Raw genomic sequence first — 19,927 nt, forward strand, 5'->3', positions numbered from 1 at the left:
CACCTCTTCCCTTTTGTTCTATATCCAATATCCATGAAAGGAAGCTCTTGATGGCACTGAACCAGAAGAAGGTCCTGATCACGTTTAGAACGTCCCTGTTGGCAAATCCAGGAAGGGTTATCAAGAACCACCGTCTAATAGCTTTTCCAAACACAGGGGACTAGTCCTGCTTTGCATGGTAATGTTTTTTTTGAAAGGATAAAAACCATGATGCGTGAGAAATAACTCAACATGTTTGTCTATCTCCATGGTAAATAACACTATTTTTAACAGCAAGATTCTATTCTAAATGACCTTACCGTGCGGTAATGTGTTCCTCTATAATGACATGCTCATAATGAGTCTCGTAATCTTATATCTAACATCGTCTTAAAGAGCATCTCCCCTTCAGAAGCACGTACTTATGTGAACCAGCCAGCACATAAGCGGCAACTGATCCAAGGGAGGTAATCAACTGCGATCAGGGCTCAGCCCTGGGTTCCATTTCGAAAAAGACTGTTCACGCCCTTCCACCACAGCTATAGCACGTCCACCAAAAGAGCGTTACTGCTTCTCATAGACCTCCTCGGTCTCCTGGGCGCTGTCACTGCTCAGGCCAAGCTCCTTCTTCTCAAGCATAACATGATCATTAGTATCCAAGCCCAGCTCGCGAGACTGTTGGACGATCTCTTCAAAGCTGAGCTTCGGCAGGTCGTGGGCGACCCTGAACGGCATCTTCCCTTCGACATGGGCTTTGGCGTAGATGATGTCGACTTCCTCGAGCTCACGGCCGGCTGTCTCGACATAGAAGAAGTAGCCGAAGATCAACCCGACGAAGTTAAACAGTGCGAAGAAGAGATAAACACCCCATGGGCTCTGGCCGGCGAAAAGCGGGGTGAACATGACCACGGCAAAGTTACACATCCAGTTGGTACAGGTTGACGCCGATGCACCCACAGTGCGGGTACGGAGGGGGTTAATCTCTGGCGGGTAGATCCAGGGCAGTGGCAAGAGAGTGAACGCAAAGAAAGTGATGAAGAGGAAGATACCAACAGCAGCACCCTTGGAATTCTCCTCAGTTTCCTTGATTAGGCAAGCGAACGTAATAACGAAGCTAAGCCCCTGGCCTAGAAAGCCGATCAAGTATAGCTTGCGACGGCCGACTCTTTCAATCATAAAGAAGGACGGGATAGTCGCAAGGGCGTAAACAGACGCAAATACACCGCCCATAATCAGCGACAGATACTTTTCCATATGGAGATTCTCTTGGAAGAGCAATGTCGAGTAGTAGATAGCAGCGTTACAGCCAGTAAACTGCTGGAAGAACTGACCCGAGCAACCGATAAGCAGGCGCTGGAATTCCTGGGTTTTGCCAAAAGTGAAAACCGTCTTCCAGTTTGACTGTTCGCTCTTGGTGGATTCCATGTCCGTTTTGATAAGGTTGAAGTCGTGAAGGACTTGATCGGAATCGGGAGAGGTGCCCTTGATCTTACCAAGAACTTCACAAGCCTCGTTATCAAGTCCTCTCGATACAAACCACGACGGGGAATCCGGGAGCATCAAGGCACCCGTGGCCACAACCAGAGCGAAAAAGATCTGGAGCGCAACAGGGAATCGCCACTGGACGGAGTCCGCGGCGTGCGAGATACCGAAGACCACCCAGTAGGCAATGAACGTGCCACCAGCGATCATTGCGCCCTCGAAACAGACAAGGAAGCCGCGATTGTGAGCGCCGGAGCATTCTGATTGCCAGACCGGGATCGTGGCCGTGTTCATACCATTTCCAATGCCCGATACAACACGGCCAATAACAAACTGACCAACCTCCCATTTACCAGTGTAGCAGACCGTTGTAAGCAAGGCGCCAACGATCAGGATACTGGCACCCATGAAGATCAGGCGGGTGCGGCCGAGTCTATTGCCGCAGAACATGGAGAACAACGCGCCGAAGAAACAGCCAAGCTCATAGCAGGATGTAACAGCACCACGGATGACGTCGATGTAGTGTTTCTCCCCTGCGGTCGGATTGTCGGGCATCTTGAGGATTGGGAAGGAGTTAACAAACTCGTCGCCGTTGAGGAGACCGGCCATCATGCCCTGATTGTAGCCAAAGAGCGAGAATCCAACGACAGCGGCAAAGGTGATGCTCAACCGGAGCGACCGACCACTCAAGCCGCTGGTAGTCGTCCACATGTTGACGGTAGGAACGCAGTATGAGCCGTCAGTTTGCGGGGTGGAGTGGGGTTAGAAGAAAGCTGGGGAAAAAGGAAGTAAGGAGGGAATGTGTACGTGGGAGCAGAAAACTCGGGGTCTTATATACCAATGCGGACTTCTACTGCAACCTTTCGTCGGACCCCAAACAGGAAGGTCCAGCGAAGTTGCCGTGGGTGGGGAACAAGCCAAGGAGCCCCACTCCCTTGGCATGCTGTGGATCCATTTAGTGTGGAGGTGCACACCACAGTTCCACGCTAAGTGGACATTAGCACGTGATGCTCACCCAATCATTCGTATCCAAGATTTTGAGCGCAGGAGTCTATTGGCTTTGAGTCACGTGACGGTACATTGACCAGCGCGATACCATTTCGGTGCATGCCTCCGGTCTTTGTGCTCTTCATCGACTGGTCAGGGCGTGGATGACTACTCTTGAGGCCGTAAGGCCTGATTTCCAGTGTCCACTTTAGATTTACTCCGTAGCTACTCCGTACTCCGTACTTAACATTCTACCCTCTTTGTACTGATGGATTCATGAGGACCCATCCCCCTTTGGGCTTTAGGAGTTAGAAGTCCCTTGGGTTTTGCCCCCTGGAGCGCATGCTAGCTTTCATCCATCCTACTTTTCTCGTTCTCAGTTTCCTGTGCTGCCACCTTGAGCATCGCGTACTCTTCCCTTTGCGACATAGTATACACATATTATGCAACCTTGGAGCCGCCAAGGTCCTGGTTGCCCCAGTATGACGTCAAAAAACCTTGCCAAATTTCGGGTTCCGCGCTAGCAAAATGTGTGTGTTCCACTATTTTACAAATTTTCAGGCCAATGATATTCTTGAATTGGTGGCAAATCACATGGCGCACCGCCAGGGGTAATTTCGCCTGATTTTCTGTTTGTGGGAGGAAAGCCACCCGCCACGGTAACAGGTTACCGCGCGCCACAAAGGTCACAGTGGGGCTTTTTGCATCTGGGGCTGACCATTAGCATGTTGCATTGCACCAGTGGACCAGGACCCCCCGGTCATCTTGGCTTACCTAAACGGCGCCGATCACTTCGGGGGATTTGGGTTATCCTTCCTTATCTAGATTTCTCGGGGTAACACCCGCCAGAAGTTAGATCACAGCCATGCCCTTGACCTTTCTTGGTGTGCTCCCAGGCTCATCGAGTGGTCGACTGGAACGAAAACAATTGACATTGCAAAAGAGGCGTGGCTCTTGCCCCCCCTTTCCAAGGCGACCACCCTTCGTGCTCTACAATCTTCTCGTCCATATTGGTGTGACTCGAGTAATTTGTGGTTGCGTCCTATGGGGCCTTAGTCACTTCTATTACTTAATTGTCCTCATGGGACCACATTACGTTTTTGCCCTGGGTCTCACTGTAAGCTTATTCGCCGTGTTGTGTCAGCCTATCTGACGGGGCTTGAGAACTTCTCCCGGCTTGAGAACACAATGGGGTATCGGTCAAATTTTGCAATTTTTTGGGGGACTGTGGGTGCATAGAATTTGCAAGATATCTTGTGACAAAAGTAGTTGTACAGAATCCCGTGTTCAAAATGAATACCGAAAGCGAATAGATAGATGATTGCTCTAACTGGTGCCTTGGGCACTCCGGTATCTGTACGGAGTAGCTGGTGATTCGGACCGTGAGATCAGAATTTGAATGTGGGGAGGGTGTGATACCTCGGCAGACAACACGGGATGCGCAAGCGGACCTATTTGTAACTAATGGGTCGGTCAGGGCGGGCAGCAGCCAATCTACATTAAACGGACAGATTACATTTTACCGAACTCCTTGCTCTGTTGACAACTCAGAGAAAGATCTCTAGCTTATTAAATAATGACTAAGTGAAGGCGAACTTCGGCGGAAGGGAACGTCCGTATGTTCCGACAATAACAATGAATCCGGCAACACCGCCATTGGCCCCCGGTCGCCTCTCACGAAAACAGTGAGTGCAAGCATCTCCCGGACTGCAAATGCTTTCCTTTAAGGCAGAGGAGGAAAGAAAATAGACAGACGAACCCCAGAGGCAGGCAGAGATATGCAAAAGGCTGGAAGCCAAGCTGAGAAGATAGGCAGGAGGCGTGATCTCGCTTCACTTGAGAAGGACTCCAACATGATTCTTTGGCAACCTCAATGTGAGCTTCATATCGAGTATTAAATCCAATAATTGCCCTCTTGTCCAAATCAGACCGAAGCATCTGAATGGCCGGGGAGCCAGGTATTGTCGTGCTTCAGAGAGAAGCCCTTTAGCGACATCTTTGTCCACAATGTCTCTGATGACGGCAACACCTGCCGGAAAGACAGTTCCTGCTGAATGCCAGAGAATTCAGAAATGTTCTACTCCTTTTAGAATATGGTGTTGTTTCCAGCTGAAAGTATGCGATGAACATACCGTACTGCCCCTCGCTTAGTAGCGACTTCTTCAGTGCGTTCTTTCAGGACCTCAACAAGCTCATCCCACACCTTTTGAACCTGCTCTTCGAATCCCGTGGTCAGGTTACGCTTTCAATCGCGAAAACGCTCAGGTAGTGGTGGAATCTTTCGTCCAGAGAAAGTTGAGGACACAAAGGAAGTATTGCCCCCCTGCAAGTGATTGACGACGCTTCATTTGCCACGAGCTGCTTGTCTGTTCCTGGGCGCTTTCCCGCGCGGAAAGTAGGGCATTTTACGCAAGTCGACTACACAGCTCTGATCTTAATGAGGCTAGGCTCTGTAGTTAAGCTCAGAAAATTCGCACGGCTTGCGGTTAGACAGACTAAATCTTGCTTCTTCCTTGAGATGGAGTGAATACTATTCTTTGCGGCTCTTCAGTGGGTCTTTTTAGGTTGATTGATTGTACGCAAGTTTGCCCGGAAAATCGGCTTCTAACAAATAAGGAAATGTCCCGAAGCCAGGGAAGCTGCTGAGCCCGCTAAAGTAGGTTGCCAATCCCATAGGAGGGATGGCTTTTGTTTAAAGTGTTGCAGAGGTGCAGGACACAGTCTTCCGTCTCTCTCGACCCACGCCTCACTACCAACACAGTGACGACACCAAAGCAGACCCTCGGGATCATAGCTGCTCTTGATTGCATGTAGTGCGACCCAAAAAGCGGCCATTGCCAGTCTTGTTCGTATGGATTGGCCCAGATCAGAGCGCCGTTAGCAATCATGGAAACAAATAATGAAGACCGTTGTCCGAATGACAGAAAGACAAAGGTCCACTGCTTTACCTCATTGACGTAGCAACCCGTGTCAGGAGCCAGCTGTCGAAGGCATACCCTTTTCCATACGTCATGTTATGTACAGCCTGTTCACGCAGGGCTGATGGGAGAGATTCATTCCATCTCTGGAAGTCGATTAGGTGCACGACTGAATCCCTCCAGGCTGGGTTCAAGGCATTATCGACGGCAACCTTACTCCCTGTTATAGTGCCAGAGATCGAGGGAGAACGGTTGCTGCATTGTGATCTTGAAGAGAGTACGATTGATACGCATTGCAGCCATGAGTCCATGACCCCAGCCGGTGCTCAACCCGAGGGCACTGAAGGTAAATAACCCAACATGGAGACACCAACACAGCCGCAGGATTACTTAAGAAGGATGAGGATATAGTATGTAATGACTAAGAGTTCAATAAGAATAGATAGCTAGTCCAAGACCATGTTACTTGTGATAAAGGTAAATCAGATAAGTTAGTGTATTCTTGACTCACCGAGTCACCAGTCTCAAGGAATCCTCAGTCCTAAGGGTGTGGCCTTGGAACTGATGGGAATGGATCTCTCAGCGGGCAAGAACTTTCCCTCTAATGAGGAATTGTCAGCGGATGTGATAGTAAGGTTATCTAAATGTTATTTAGCTTTAGTTCCTATAGACCATTAAAATCACGGAAGTGAGATTTGAGAGAGATTAAACAATCAGGGCCCCTGGGCACAGGCCTTGGCATATGACTCGTATCCGTGTCTAGGCGTCATCGCGCGAAATCAAATGCGGTTAACACAGCCACTGCTAATGTGGCAGTGCTTTAGTCCAAACTCATTCCTGTCTCTGTTCGCGGGAAATATAAGGACGATCGGGCCCCAGACTCACTAGTCAATGATTGCCTGTTATTCTAGAGCTCAAATTATTTCCATAATCATAATAAGAGTCTGAAATCAGGATGGCTTCGCAGCAGCTCTCTCCCGTCCCTAAGCCACTTGCTCTCTTTGACCGATTCATTGCTCAACAAACTGAGACGATGGCTCTAAAGGAGAAAGTCTTATCCATCTCTGGGGATAGTTTCGATGTGAAACTTGCAAATGGCCAGCCCATATTCCAGATTAAAGCCAAGCATATGAGCCTCTCTGGTCGCAAGTCTGTCTTTGACATGGCGGGTAATCATCTGTTTGATATTGTTAAGGAACATCTGCATATCCATACTACTTTCGCGGCCGTGGATCCCCATGGGAAGAAACTACTCGAAGTCAAGAGCAGCTTTTCTTGTATGTGAGACTTTGGTCTCTTTAGTGTCATTGCTAACTGGTATGTGTACAGTGGTGGGCTCCAAGACAATTGCGACATTTACGTCGTCCAAAACTGGCAGCATAGAAACATTGAAAATGAAGGGTAACTGGTTGGATACTAAGGTTGACATTGTTGATGAAGCCACGGGTGCGGTAGTGGCCCAGATCAACCGCAAGCTGTGGCAAGGGCGTGAGGTATTCTTCGACCAGCAGACCTATGCTGTTTCAGTAGCACGGGGGGTTGACCTGGCATTGATTGCTGCCCTCTGTGTCTGCTTTGATGAGAAGAATAATGAGAAATAGATTGAACGGAGCCATTGAGGATCATCCTTCTGGCGAAATGATTCGTGTCTCCCTCTCTATTATCAGCCGTAACTGACCGTGAAAAGGCAAACAAAAATGATACATAGCCATATCTTCAACTCCACATTGCAGTCAGTCGTTTTTATTAAGCTTGCTAATATCATTTTTCTGTATCAAAATTGGCTTCGATCGCTAAGATTCTTTCTAATTACGCCATGTGTGGCCAGTTGGACACGGTGACCACGAAGCTGAAGCTCGTTCCCTAGCACAATGAAGGGATGGACATCACCACGGCTGCCGACCGCTTGAATGGCAATAGGAGTTGAAGGTCGCAGGTGGTACTTCTAATATGGTGGGGCTGTGGCGGAAGGGCACGTTACTCACGCAATCAGGAACCAGCCTGGAAAGGGTTCTGCAAAATTTAGAGTCAAAGTCGACCTCAATACGGCCATCATCTACCTCTGTTAACGAATTGGCAGCAAACGATCGGGGCGAGTAATTGAGATGCTACCTCTGACACCTGCGCATCTAGAGGCTTCAAGGACCGCATAACTTGGTAGTTGCTCTTTCATGGATGATACAGGCTTTCAGTGTGCTGCGCAATGACAAAGCAGGCGTCTCAACTTATGCTCAGGTTTCTTTGATGAACAAAAGAGCTTCACAGAGCAGACCCGACAGTGTGCACCTCTTATTGCACTGGTGGGGAAGCAGGGAGTCAAGAGCTGAAGTCTGGAACTGGTTATAAGGATATTTCACAGCCTATCTAGAAAGGGGCTTTAGAGAGACAGTCTGTTACTAGGATACATTGGGAGGGGGGCTTTCGTCTTTTGCGACATCTTGACATTCTTGGTTCAGGTGGGCTCTTCGCAGATTATAGTTAGCAACAGTCACACAGAACACAGTGATTGCCAGGCCCGACATCCCAGGAGAAAGAGCATCATATCTCCGCATAAAACACTTCTGAAGTAAGAATTACCTACAATGTATCTGATACCAAAAGCACTGTTTATAGCAACTGTATTGGGAGCACGGACTAATCATCACAATAATCCAGTTGAATCCGGTAAGATGCTTGCTTCGTTCACTCCTACCAACAATGAGGCCGGAGCACTAATCTAACAGTACTTCTCCTTACAGCCGGCGATGCAATCAATGCAACTCAATGGGATGCCGCCCTTGCCAAAGTAAATGATCTCATTGCACAAACAAGCTTAACCGAGAAGGCGTCGATCGTCACCGGCACTGTCGGTTTTGGAGAGCTCTGCCTGTATGATGGGCCGCAGGGTCTGCACTTCGCAGATCTGCGCAGCGTCTTTCCCTCGGAGTTGGCTGCAGCAGCCCCATGGGATAGATGCTACTTGGACGGCGATGGTGAGCGATGGGAGCCGAGTTTCGTGGCAAAGGTGCCCATGTTATGCTTGGATGAGTCGACTTATTCATGGAAGATAGGACGTGGAGCTAACAGAGGCTCTATCTAGTCCCTCAGCCGGTTCCCTTGGGCGCAGCCCATTGGTTTTGGGGGGGGAAGGGTAACTGGGAAGGATTCTTCCCTGATCCTTCTCTCAGGCGTTGCCATGCAGGAGTCTATTCGCAGCGCGCAGGCTGTTGGTATGCAGGCCTGTGCCAAACACTATATTTGGCAACGAACAATAAACCCATCGTACGAATCCTGAAATCAATGGGATAGACGTCGCCGGTGTCTGAGCCAATATCAATGACAGAACTCTGCATGAGCTCTATCTCTGGCTGTTTGCATATGCTGTCAAGGCTGGTATTGCATCAATGATGTGTAGTTACAACAGAGTCAAGCTGACGTATTCCTGCGAAAATTCTCCCTCCTTAAGAAAAATATGAGAGATGAGCTGGACTTCCAAGGGTACGTTATGTCAGACTTTTTTGCGACGCATTCTGGACTGTTCGCCATCAACGCCGGTCTAGACCTAAATATGCCCGGCTATCTATCGGAGGCTGCTTTCAACCATTCATACTTCCAATGTGGTTTCCTGGTATTTGTAATGGAACTATTCCTGAATGGCGGTTGAATGAGATGATCCGTCAAATCCTTACGCCATACTACTATTCCAGCCAGGACCATGAGTACCCTACAATAGACCCATCCTCTTACGCGGTGACCGCAGCAACCTACGGTATCCTTCCTGCTGGTGAGGTCACACCAGCGGGTCGAGATGTTCGGGGTAACCACTCTTTGTTGATCCGCAAAATAGGCTCGGCAGGTACTGTGTTATTGAAAAATAAGGACAAAACACTTCCAATTCGGCCAGCCTGGGTCATTGGAGTCTTCGGTAACGATGCCCCAGACATCAATGGAGGTCTTCTTCCCGAACAACAACTACGGGCCTAAGATTGGGACCCTCGTCGTCAGTGGAGGGTCAGGCAGTGCCGTTCCGCTTACATTGTTTCGCCTCTCGAGGCCATAAAAGCACGCGCAAGGGATGAGGGCTCTCGCCTGGTTTTATCTCACAGATAAAAAACTCATTGTGGAGGGAAACTTTAACAGCATCTATCCTCGGCCTGATATTTGCTTGGTTTTTCCTCAAGACCCGAGCCCAGGATGGAATTGCTGGCAGAGTCTGGAAGCAGACTGGAATTTGATTCTCGTCGTCAATAATGTTGCCTCTATCTGTCGCAGAACTGTCATTATCACACACTCGGATGGTGTAAATATAATGTCCTGGCAGATAATGAGAACGTCACTGCTATTCTCGCAGCGCATTACTCTCGGCAAGAGTCTAGAAATTCCATCACCGACAACCCAGCCTTAATTACCTTAGGCTTCTATAAAAACCAGCCAATCGGAAGTCGCTAATTCTCCGGATGCATTTAGCCAATAGCATCTCTCCCGTTCCGCGTATCCAAAATACGCGGATCTGATCGCATGGCATGTCGTTGGAAGCTGGAAGTTAGAGCATGGGAATTGGTCCAATTCCTTGTTTCAAGACAGAAACGCAGTAAAGCTTTTTCAAGATCCATCGTTCAATATGCTAGTTAATGTCTGCAGGTCCACGTTGCTGTGGGCCCAGCTGAAACGCCTTCCCTCCTACAGCAGAGCCGGATAAGCAATGGTGATGGTCAGGATGATCAAAATGGCATCTTAGAACTGATTCCAAAAATATCGTTCAAAGGTGCCCGCTAGGCTGCTTGGTGCATCTCATGTATCGGTCATGGACCACGATACTACATATATGGACTCTCTTCCCACGTTCAGCAGCCATCACCACATCCACACACTTGTTTCTTCTTCTTCTGTTACAGATTGGAACACTCCTCGGAGCGTTATTCATTAGGAAATCTTCCATAATGGCTAACTCAGGCTATTACCCCTACGAGCCAAGCAAAGCGGGCGCAACTGTTGCGATGTTGCTGTTTGGGTCCAGTGCATTTGTTCACCTCTGGCAGATACTAAAGGCAAGAACATGGTTCTTCACTGCCTTCCTCATAGGTGCTTTTAGTACGTGGACCTCAGACTGATTGATATTGGAGGACACACAGCATCCTGAAGCTTTGGCGCTGACCGAGTATTACTCCAGTGATGACTCTAGGCTACATATTCCGCTTGATTTCCGCCCGGAGTCCTGACAGCCTAGTACCCTACATAGGCCAGTCGATGTTCATTATCCTACCTCCGTCCCTCTACGCAGCGACAATTTACATGACTTACGGCCGCATTGTCGTCTACGTTGGCAAGCCTCATTTGTCCATCATATCACCTCGAAAGGTGACCAAACTCTTCGTACTCGGCGACGTAAGCGCCTTCCTCCTGCAGTTAGGGGGCGGTGGCATGCAGACCATAGACAGTATGCGAAACATTGGACAGAAGGTTCTTGTTGTCGGATTATTTGTCCAGCTGATATTTTTCGGCTTCTTTTTGTACGTCTCGGTCAGTTTCCAGATTCGACTGCGCCGCTCAGGATTTGACTTGATCGGGGGGTTATGGCGGAGACTGCTTCAAATTTTATTCCTCGTCTCTGCGCTGATTATTGCGCGCTGCGTGTTTCGCATCATTGAGTATGTGGAAGGAACAGGCGGGTATCTATATTCGCACGAGGCTTTTATGTACCTCTTCGACATGATTCCGATGTTCTTTGTGCAGGCGATCTTCCACTTTTATCATCCTGGGAAGATCCTAGTTGCGAAGAGCTTCCCCGATGACCAGCATGTGAGCTTACAGGAGATGTAACCATGGTGTTAGAGCAAAAGCAGATAGTATACGGTATCTAGTCTTCAATCTCGTAGCCCTCCTGCTGAATCAGCAGAGTTGAGAAATCCAAAAAGAAAATGTAGGATTGACTTTGGAAAGAGAAAGGCTGAGACCTCTGAGGGCTAGAAACCAGGCACTACGGAGTACACCACACTACTTATGGTACTAGCTCCTTTAAGTTGCTCCATCCACAGTTTGGCCATAAACTAATTTACAAGCTAGCTTCGAGTTCAGCCCTTTCAAATGCCAGAGCACTTCAATCATAGTTTTGAACACCAGAAGTATGGTCCATCCCAGGAGACCCCATAGGAAGTCAAGGAATGGTTGCATCGAATGCAAGCGCCGTCATATCAAGGTATCGTCGCAGCACAAGCTTAGATCCGCAGGGGTTGACCGAGGCTGACACTGCGCGCCAGTGCGATGAGAGCCGTCCAGTATGTGCGAATTGCAATATTTCGAACCGTCACTGCTCGTATGAAGATCTAGTGTCGAAAGCATATACTTTGGTGAAGTCGCCCTCGAAGTTACCGACTTCGCGTGGTCCCAAGGGCGCCGATAAAACGACTCTCAAATCACCATCACGCAGCTCCATTGATGCTGGGACAGCCAACGATAGCCTGCCAGTCAACAAGCTGCACCTAGAGTTATTCCACCACTTTATCTCCGAGATCCTGACAGTCGTTGGCTTCGAAAGGCTTTCTGATGGATGCTCTACTGTCAAGATGATCAAAATTATATTGACCGCCCCATTCCTGATGAACCAGATCCTCGCCTTCGCTGCATTGCATCTCAGCATTATCCGACCACTCCAGCGGAAATTCTACAGAGACCACGCAGCCCAGCTACAAACTCATGCGTTATCTGAATTTAACGGTGCAAACATGGATCTCACTCCCGACACATGCCTCCCCATGTTTCTCTTTTCCTCCATCCTCGCACTGCACATGCTCAGCGAGAAGCTGGTATACTGCAAAGACGCCTTTGAAGACTTTCTCGATGACTTCATCCAGTCCCTGCGGCTGTATCGCGGCGTCCGTGCTGTCACCAATCAGTCCTGGCATCTGCTTCGGGAATCACCTCTTAAGTCCGTACTCGAAGTCGAAGCGCATGCCCTGGACCAAGGAGTGTCCGAGCACGAGTGCCTCGAGCTCATGTCTCGGATTGAAAGCAGCCCCCTTGATTCAAATATCAAGGACATATACCGACAAGCAATTGAGTACCTGCAGAAGGCAATCAATGCAAGCCACACGCACCCCTCGAAACTATCTACAATTGGCCCCATCCTGTCCTGGCCGGTCATAATCCCTGATCAGTACATAGATTTTCTATCAGAGCGCCGCCCCCAAGCACTCGTCATCCTCTCCTACTTCGGTGCTCTTTTGCACTTGCACCGTGATATGTGGACATTCGGTGACGGAGGTCTGTATATTATATCATCCGTCAAGGGCTACCTGGGACCTTCCTGGGCGGATTGGTTGCGTTGGCCGAACCAGGTGATGGATGAGCCCTCAATAATGTCTGAAATCGATGGATATCCGACCCACAAATGACAGCTACAGTTATACCGGTACCATTACGAAAGTTCTGAATGAAGATCTCCCCCGTGTATGCCTAACCATCGCGGGTAAAGGGACTCACCCTCTCCAATCTCCTCTGGTGTTAGCGGATACCTTCGTACTCTTTCAGACCACTCTTGGAACCATGAGTATTATCATTGCAAGTGCGGCAAAGCTTCGTCCCGCGCAATGTTCAGACTCCTGCATTCGCGCCTTCTCAGCTTTGAGCTCCGCGATTCAAGTCGCCGTTTCTAACGCCACAAGGGCCCTGGATAAGCCTGGGGTTTCCCTTTGATCAGCTCTAATGAGCATAATTCTAGATCCCCTATTCATCTCTCAATTCCATGTAGACGGCTGTGCACCGATTACCGAATATAAACATTCAGGTTGGTATACGCCTCGGCTGCGATATGCTTGCAGTAGTCTCTAAGTCGTTGTACTTCTTCACTGCCGCGGAAATCAAAGATAAAAGGTATTACTGGCATTCTCGAGATACCCCTGCCTTAGTCTAGGATACCTTTTCGCTCTCAAGGACTGGGGTCAAAACATGTACAGCATTAGGAAGACCTCAGATAACACTGAGGGCTCTTCTAACCTATTGAACCACCGTCAATGAAGTGACATCATCTGGGGCAGCGAGAAATCTCCTTTGATATGTCCTCTCAGAAAACTGAGTATGTGTGAAGAGGTGATGACTCTGGATTGCCGGGCGAATCCAGTTGACTGTAATCCTGAAATCTCCATCACTGTCATATGAGGATAACCTCGGTTAGCGGCGTCCAATTAGTAATTCAAGAGTGGGGATTTCTGGATAAGGCCCGATAAGGAAATTCCCCATAATGGTCCATGGCGATTCTATCATCTCCTTCGCGATATTTGCAATTATTGGCGACAATTGCTCATCTGGACATTCTGAGCCAGGCAATCTGGGTCGGTATTACTGCGTCCAAAATCCCCTCTCATACCTGGTCGTTTCTGGGTGGTCGACTGTCCTCTTTCTAATCTCTTTCAGCGTTTGGGGTGTCGAGTGTTGACAACGGGAAAAATGGGTGATGCAGCTTTAGTCAAGGAGCAGTTGCTCATAGCTTTCATGCATGACCTACCTGCAACCATAATTGAAGATATCCGTGCCAAATTTCCCACCGCCGAGATTACCATCATTCACCTGGAGAGAATGGCTCCGATCCCGAGTGGTTCGTCATGCACTTCAATTAACAATAGAAACGCTGACTCTTCGCTTAGAATATGCGCGGAAAGCTACCATTATTGTGACTTTTACCAACTTGCCGAATATTGAGGACTCTGCCAAGTAAGTATACATGACAGCCATTCCTACCGGGGTGGTCCTTACCAACGCGGATTGACCGTGTCAGTATCAAGCTGATCCATACCCTCTCGGCCGGAGTCGACCATCTCTTGACCCATCCTATCCTCAAAGACAGCAAGATACCCATCAGCACCAGCTCGGGGATTCATGGACCTCCGATTGCCGAATGGACGGTATTGAACTGGCTCGCAGCATCGAAAGGGTTTGTTCGGACGTACGAGAATCAAAAGCAGCATGTCTGGGGGAACGTGGATGAATACATGTATGGGCTGCATGACCAGGTTGGGAAGAAGGTGGGCATTCTGGGATACGGGAGTATCGGACGACAGAGTATGCTATTGACCGCTTCAATGAAACGTCTGCTGACGGTGGTCCAGTCGCCCGTGTCGCTGTCGCTCTAGGAATGACAGTCCACGCATATACGGCTTCTCCTCGCCCCACTCCCGAGTCCCGTCGCGATACTGGCTACATTATCCCTGGCACCGGCGACAAGGACGGCTCAATACCGGTGTCCTGGCATCACGGCACCGACAAGGCATCTATCCACTCATTCCTCAGGCTCGGATTGGACCATCTGGTAGTCTGTGTGCCATTAACGGCGCAAACACATCATCTCCTCGGAGCCGAAGAATTCGCCGTCTTATCCTCACACATACCCGCCGGACATCCCAAGCCATATCTGACCAACATTGCACGCGGCAAGGTCATCGACCAAGAGGCACTGATCGCGTCTCTCCGCTCGGGTGAGTTGAGCGGGGCAGCGCTAGATGTCACCGATCCAGAACCGCTCCCCGCAGATCATCCGCTATGGGATCTGCCAAACGTGCGGATCAGTCCTCATATCAGTTCCCTGGGCAAGGAATATTTCCCCCGGTCCTTGGATATTGCCAGGGAGAATATGTGGCGATTGGAGAGGGGAGAGCCACTGGTCAATGAGTACAAACGGACGAGGGGATACTAATGGGGTTACTTTTGACTGGAAGCACCTTTTTCAGAATTGACCTCGGCCCCGGCCTCATTTAGATACTTCCAACTTGGGGATTCAGTACACACTGAGTTTGGTAGACAGACATAACCCCGCACAGACCAATCCAGACAGCAAGTGGGTTGGGACCGACCCTGAACCAACCTATATAGGTATGGGTTATTAGCATCAAACCTACATGGTTATAGATAACCTAATGAGTGGCAGAACTGCTGTGACCCAAACTGCATGGCAGCATGGGTTGAGCAGTAGGGGTGGGTTTTTTATGCTATGGGTTGACCCAAACCAACCCACGGCCAGTCTAATTAAGACACTATAATGGGCACCATTAGATAGTCCTCAGTAAGGGGAATTAGGCAATACCCCTGTGGCCCTAATACATGTATAGGGGGGTGATAGTTGGCAGATGCTGTTGGCAATTGGGGGTTGTTTAGAGGAGACGCCAACCAGGACTGAAGGAGTCCTCTTGTAGGTTTCCCATATGTGCTTGTGCTGCTTGATGTTTCACTCGTTAATGTACCCAGTTCCACGCCGTCTTGTAGACTGTGCCCATTACAACCATTCCGGATACCATCGGAAATAAGGAAGATTTCCATTCAGGTCCAACAATAAGGAGCTTTTAATTTCACTTTTCGCTGGGTTTGATCAGACACTGCCAGCGCCCAGCAATGGCGCTGCTGATTCGTCCGCTTTAATGACAGTTAGGCCTGTTAAGGCGTCTGACGAGAAGTGGCAGTCGAACGCAAATCCTTGAAGTTCAAATTCTTAATGACTCCAGCAGCTGCAACACTCCAGTTGTCAGCAGTAACATCCGAGATATCCTGATCAATCGTTAACTCATCTCCTGAGGTGTTAATGAATCCTGCCAATGAAGAACTGTGATTAGTTGCCTTGACCCCCTTAATCTTCTGCCCGGTGCGCTCATAGACTGTCCTCGACAACTCTCCCTCACAGGTGATTCGAAACGCATCATGGGAGGCCTGCTGCTGCCGGATCTCCTGCAAAAGTTCATTTCTGCTCTGCTCTAAATCACCATTTTGCTGGCCGTTGTCGCTGGCCTCGACTTGCTGTAGGGACAGTTGAATCTCCGCGCACTGGCCATCTGCTCTGGAGATTTCTTGCTGAAGGAAAGCTTCATTCTGCCTCAGTATTGCATCTCTCAGTTCATTCATCATATTCTCTTGACGAGTCGTTGCGATACTGGGAGTCAGTGTCAGCCAGCTGCAACAGCTAACTCGCATTCTATACCCGCCAATGACACATACGTTGTGGCTGTTAACAGCGCTACATTCAACGTACCCTTACAGTCGTTGAGCTGTCCCTTCAAAGTCATGATTCTTTCTTTCCCAAACAAACCTACTCTCCACCTATCCATCCAGAATGTCTTCTCGTCCGTCGACTTACTCATCCAGTGATCTAACAGCGTACGAAAAGCTTTGCACGCTCTGTCACAGTTGAGCACAGCGAACCTGATCTCATTGCTAAGGATAATTTGCGAGTCATCCCTCTGCAACTCCACATTTAGGCGACGGAGGAGAGGCTCCACTGCCTGCAGTTCTACCTTGATGGTCGCGATGGTATCCGGGACATTCTTGATGTTGTCGATAGTCCTAGCAAGAACCTGAACACTTTGGATCGCGGCGGTGGCGATGCCTATCACTGAGGCGCCTATGCTAAGACCATCCATAGCAAGAATGAGGTATGTTTGCTTTGTTTAACCCGTCATAAAGAAATACCCTGACTGGAGACGGATAAGTTTATTGCAGCTGTGGTGTAGTGGTGGTGTTGGGAGGCTTTATTTAGGCTCAAATATTCGCCATGACATGGCCAACTCGCCACTGTGGCACAACAATTACCTCAAGACTTAAAACTCGCTTGTACGGATTTGTATATGATTACGGTCTGCGCAGTAATATTCACAAGAACTTTTCTGTAGCTATGACAGGACGGATACAAAAGATACTGTCCTATGGGTGGATTATAAGAAGCATATCGCCGTTCTTCCTCCCTTAAAAAACATCTACTTATAATGGTGATTGCCATCGGTGCTCTTAATGGAGGTGCAGGTACCTGATGCACTGAGCAATCCCACGACTCCCTGTCACTGGTGATGTTGATGTCACACCCGGGTGGACCACTTCGCATGGGGCTGATGAACAGGCTCGGACTAAGAAATCCTGAAAACAATGTTAAACAGATTGCTTCCTCACCAAGTCAGTATCAACAACACGTCCGCAACTGATGGCGGGCAGACCTTTGCGGGAGTCAATTTTGGTTCTGTTTCTTTTGCAGGCACTGAGAGTTGCGCAAGTGAGTCGTATGAATTCTCCAGACTCTCTCCCACTTTCTGTTGTGAGTGAATGTTGCTAACAAGGCAATCACAGCCGTTTCTGAAGAGAAAGCCAGCCGCTGTCGAAATGCCCTCTTCCTCTCAGACCCATATGTTGATCGAGAGTGCCTTATAAGTGAGAAAGGAACGAGAGTCGCTGGCACCTGTGAATGGATCACACAACATGAGAGCTACCGGGCCTGGCTGTATGGCGACACGCCCTTTCTCTGGATATCTGGGGGCCCTGGCAGGGGGAAAACTATGCTTTCCATCTTCCTTACTGAAGAACTAGAGAGAGTTGTGCAGAATGTGGAAGATGCAAATCTGATATTCTCTTTCTGTACCCATAAGGATGAGAAGCACAATACTGCCGTCGCCATTATCCGGGGGCTGGTGTATCAGATTGTCACACACCGTCCAAAGCTGATCAAGCATGTATTACCGTCCTTTGAAACCCCTGAAAAGGCTCGCCAAACCCTATCCTCTCTGGATGCCCTTTGGGTGATTTTCAGAAGACTGGTCCAAGATATCGACATCGGTACAACATTCTGCGTGATTGACGGACTTGATGAGTGCGACGAAGCTGCCTTAAGTGTACTAGTGCCAAAGCTGGCCGACATTTTTTCCCTGGAATCATCACAACCGGCTACCAGACTATTCAAAATGGTGGTTATCAGCCGTGATATACCTGGTTTACGAGGCTCTCTCCAAGTAAAGCTCGATCCTGATAATGACGAGCGAGTCGCCAGCGACATTAAACTATTTATCGCCTCTCGAGTCGCAGAGCTATCAAGAATGGAAGGATTTAATGATGAGTTTGTTACAACTGTACAGACAAGTCTTCTTGAACGCTCCGAGGGAACCTTTTTATGGGTCGGTTTCATTATGAAAGAGCTATCTCGAAAACGAACATGCACGGAAGTGCTTGAAACTCTTGGAAGTCTTCCCAGCGGCCTTCCCGCGTTATACAGCCGCATGCTATTGCAGATTGAAAGCAAACATCGAGCTATCAGTTCTGTAATCTTGCGATGGGTTACAATGGCTGCTCGCCCTCTAACATTACAGGAACTGGCAGCTGTGGTGGGTATTCGATCCTCTAATCTGATTACTGCACAGCAAGCTATCCGTGATCGAATCACTCTCTGCGGGCTTTTCCTTAAGATACAGGGGCAAGAAGTTGTCCTTGTCCATCAGTCGGCTCGCGATTATCTCTTGCGAAAGGAGCCGGACAGTGATATCGTGTTGGAATATTTTCGGATCAAGTCAGAGGAAGCACATCTAATGCTAGCTCAGGCCTGCCTTGATTGTCTTGCACACAGCAGTCTGCAGTACGAACCCCTAGATCTAAATAATGAGTCCTATTCGCAGGAGTCTCCTCTCTTGAATTACGCAGCGTTTCACTGGCCTGTGCACGCACAGCGCTCGTCTGTGCTCGCAGTACAACTCTTGGGCTTCTCGAAGACGTTTTTCCATGAGGATTCTGATCTGCGGAAGAATTGGTGGGCAACCTTTAGAAGAGGGGAGCCATGGCAGAGCCTGTGTACTCTGCCATTATTACATATGGCTTGCTATTTGGGGATTGTTCCGTGGGTTATACCGATAATTGATAAGAGCTCGAGGATGCCCAGTTTCAACAAATCCGTGGACAAGAAGGATGCACGGGGGCGGACGGCACTATACTGGGCATCTTCCAAGGGGCACGAAGCGGTAGTACGGCTGTTGATTGAACGGGGAGCGAACGTCAGAGTGAAGGACAAACTGGGTCTGACAGCGCTGTACCAGGCATCTTCAAGTGGACATGAGGCAGTAGTGAAGCTGCTACTTGAGCATGGGGCAGATGTCAATGCAAGGAGCGCGTCTAAAGGGTGGACAGCACTCTTTGAAGCAGCTTCTAATGGCCATAAAGCTGTGGTGCAGCTGCTGCTTGACTGCGGGGCAGACGTCAACATGAAAGATGAGAATGGGCGGACGCCGCTGTATCAGGCAGCATCCAGAGGACATGAGGCAGTGGCAGGGCTGCTAGTTGGCCATGGAGCTGATATCAATGCAAGAGATAATGATGGGCAGACAGCACTGTTCCGGGCGTCTTCCAATGGTGATGAGGCTGTGGTGCAGTTGCTGGTCAACCGCAAAGCAAATGTCAACGTGGCGGACTACTTTCGCGGGATGACACCGCTATCCCAGGCAGCTTCCAGAGGTCATGAAGGGGTAGTGTCCTTGCTACTTGACCATGGAGCAGACATCAATGCAAAGGACAGTGGCGAGTGGACGGCACTGGATGTAGCGGCATTCAAAGGGCATGAGGAGGTTGTACGGCTGCTCAGATTTCCACAGAAGTTTGGAGTCTCTTTCAAGTTTCACCAAAAGTTCTGCCCCTCATCGAGGTAGGCCTGCTCATGCTTGAACTCGAAATCTCCATTATTGCAGACTGGATATGGCTTCGAGTATGCGTGTACAGAATTTTCAACAGTATTGTTATGCTGCCACTCGACGTTCAGCAAAGTCGGAAGAGTCTGATGAACGGAATAAAAGCCGTCGTCTTAG

General features: G+C 49.1%; 8 protein-coding genes across 8 annotated transcripts; 6 read left to right on the forward strand and 2 right to left on the reverse strand.

Annotated features, from left to right (window-relative positions):
- Positions 1 to 211: 211 nt before the first annotated feature.
- On the reverse strand, positions 212 to 2,259 carry mfsA (glucose-inactivated glycerol proton symporter STL1). The gene has a single exon (XM_742279.2). The coding sequence runs from the start codon at positions 2,170 to 2,172 to the stop codon at positions 544 to 546; it is 1,629 nt and encodes a 542-aa protein (XP_747372.1). The 5' UTR covers positions 2,173 to 2,259; the 3' UTR covers positions 212 to 543.
- A 3,943-nt stretch (positions 2,260 to 6,202) lies between these two features.
- On the forward strand, positions 6,203 to 7,938 carry AFUA_8G05720 (LURP-one-related/scramblase family protein). The gene is made up of 2 exons (XM_742280.2): positions 6,203 to 6,643; positions 6,696 to 7,938. The coding sequence occupies exons 1-2, from the start codon at positions 6,322 to 6,324 to the stop codon at positions 6,965 to 6,967; spliced, it is 594 nt and encodes a 197-aa protein (XP_747373.1). The 5' UTR covers positions 6,203 to 6,321; the 3' UTR covers positions 6,968 to 7,938.
- Positions 7,939 to 8,875: 937 nt separating this feature from the next.
- Positions 8,876 to 9,777, forward strand: AFUA_8G05730 (putative beta-glucosidase). The gene has a single exon (XM_742281.2). The coding sequence runs from the start codon at positions 8,961 to 8,963 to the stop codon at positions 9,327 to 9,329; it is 369 nt and encodes a 122-aa protein (XP_747374.1). The 5' UTR covers positions 8,876 to 8,960; the 3' UTR covers positions 9,330 to 9,777.
- Positions 9,778 to 9,870: 93 nt separating this feature from the next.
- Positions 9,871 to 11,284, forward strand: AFUA_8G05740 (RTA1 domain-containing protein). The gene is made up of 2 exons (XM_077805327.1): positions 9,871 to 10,436; positions 10,516 to 11,284. The coding sequence occupies exons 1-2, from the start codon at positions 10,139 to 10,141 to the stop codon at positions 11,163 to 11,165; spliced, it is 948 nt and encodes a 315-aa protein (XP_077661454.1). The 5' UTR covers positions 9,871 to 10,138; the 3' UTR covers positions 11,166 to 11,284.
- Positions 11,285 to 11,383: 99 nt separating this feature from the next.
- AFUA_8G05750 (Zn(II)2Cys6 transcription factor domain-containing protein) lies at positions 11,384 to 13,471 on the forward strand. Its single transcript, XM_077805328.1, has 2 exons — positions 11,384 to 11,541; positions 11,603 to 13,471. Exons 1-2 carry the CDS (start codon positions 11,470 to 11,472, stop codon positions 12,734 to 12,736), a joined length of 1,206 nt encoding a protein of 401 aa, XP_077661455.1. The 5' UTR covers positions 11,384 to 11,469; the 3' UTR covers positions 12,737 to 13,471.
- Positions 13,472 to 13,588: 117 nt separating this feature from the next.
- AFUA_8G05760 (D-isomer specific 2-hydroxyacid dehydrogenase family protein) lies at positions 13,589 to 15,030 on the forward strand (the record flags this gene model as incomplete). The annotated part of the gene is made up of 5 exons (XM_742284.2): positions 13,589 to 13,672; positions 13,755 to 13,935; positions 13,985 to 14,051; positions 14,116 to 14,399; positions 14,447 to 15,030. The coding sequence occupies 5 exons, from the start codon at positions 13,589 to 13,591 to the stop codon at positions 15,028 to 15,030; spliced, it is 1,200 nt and encodes a 399-aa protein (XP_747377.2).
- Positions 15,031 to 15,764: 734 nt separating this feature from the next.
- Positions 15,765 to 16,893, reverse strand: AFUA_8G05770 (uncharacterized protein; the record flags this gene model as incomplete). Its single annotated transcript, XM_742285.2, has 2 exons — positions 16,320 to 16,893; positions 15,765 to 16,254 (listed from the first exon to the last, which is right to left on the reverse strand). Exons 1-2 carry the CDS (start codon positions 16,739 to 16,741, stop codon positions 15,765 to 15,767), a joined length of 912 nt encoding a protein of 303 aa, XP_747378.1. The 5' UTR covers positions 16,742 to 16,893.
- Positions 16,894 to 16,968: 75 nt separating this feature from the next.
- Positions 16,969 to 19,900, forward strand: AFUA_8G05780 (ankyrin repeat domain-containing protein; the record flags this gene model as incomplete). The annotated part of the gene is made up of 4 exons (XM_742286.2): positions 16,969 to 17,364; positions 17,439 to 18,882; positions 19,003 to 19,693; positions 19,811 to 19,900. Exons 1-4 carry the CDS (start codon positions 17,241 to 17,243, stop codon positions 19,898 to 19,900), a joined length of 2,349 nt encoding a protein of 782 aa, XP_747379.1. The 5' UTR covers positions 16,969 to 17,240.
- Between the last annotated feature and the right edge of the window lie 27 nt (positions 19,901 to 19,927).

The sequence above is a fragment of the Aspergillus fumigatus genome, chromosome 8 (assembly GCF_000002655.1).
Source record: "Aspergillus fumigatus Af293 chromosome 8, whole genome shotgun sequence".
Classification (NCBI taxonomy): Eukaryota; Fungi; Ascomycota; class Eurotiomycetes; order Eurotiales; family Aspergillaceae; genus Aspergillus; species Aspergillus fumigatus.

What these genes read in the sequence shown, in the direction of transcription:
- mfsA (XM_742279.2), bottom strand. Translation starts at nt 2,172, where the DNA reads ATGTGGACGACTACCAGCGGCTTGAGTGGTCGGTCGCTCCGGTTGAGC.
- AFUA_8G05720 (XM_742280.2), top strand. Translation starts at nt 6,322, where the DNA reads ATGGCTTCGCAGCAGCTCTCTCCCGTCCCTAAGCCACTTGCTCTCTTT. An exon ending in AGTCAAGAGCAGCTTTTCTT is followed by an intron (nt 6,644 to 6,695) that starts GTATGTGAGACT and finishes GTATGTGTACAG; the next exon opens with TGGTGGGCTCCAAGACAATT.
- AFUA_8G05730 (XM_742281.2), top strand. Translation starts at nt 8,961, where the DNA reads ATGTGGTTTCCTGGTATTTGTAATGGAACTATTCCTGAATGGCGGTTG.
- AFUA_8G05740 (XM_077805327.1), top strand. Translation starts at nt 10,139, where the DNA reads ATGTATCGGTCATGGACCACGATACTACATATATGGACTCTCTTCCCA. An exon ending in CTTCCTCATAGGTGCTTTTA is followed by an intron (nt 10,437 to 10,515) that starts GTACGTGGACCT and finishes GTATTACTCCAG; the next exon opens with TGATGACTCTAGGCTACATA.
- AFUA_8G05750 (XM_077805328.1), top strand. Translation starts at nt 11,470, where the DNA reads ATGGTCCATCCCAGGAGACCCCATAGGAAGTCAAGGAATGGTTGCATC. An exon ending in GCAAGCGCCGTCATATCAAG is followed by an intron (nt 11,542 to 11,602) that starts GTATCGTCGCAG and finishes ACTGCGCGCCAG; the next exon opens with TGCGATGAGAGCCGTCCAGT.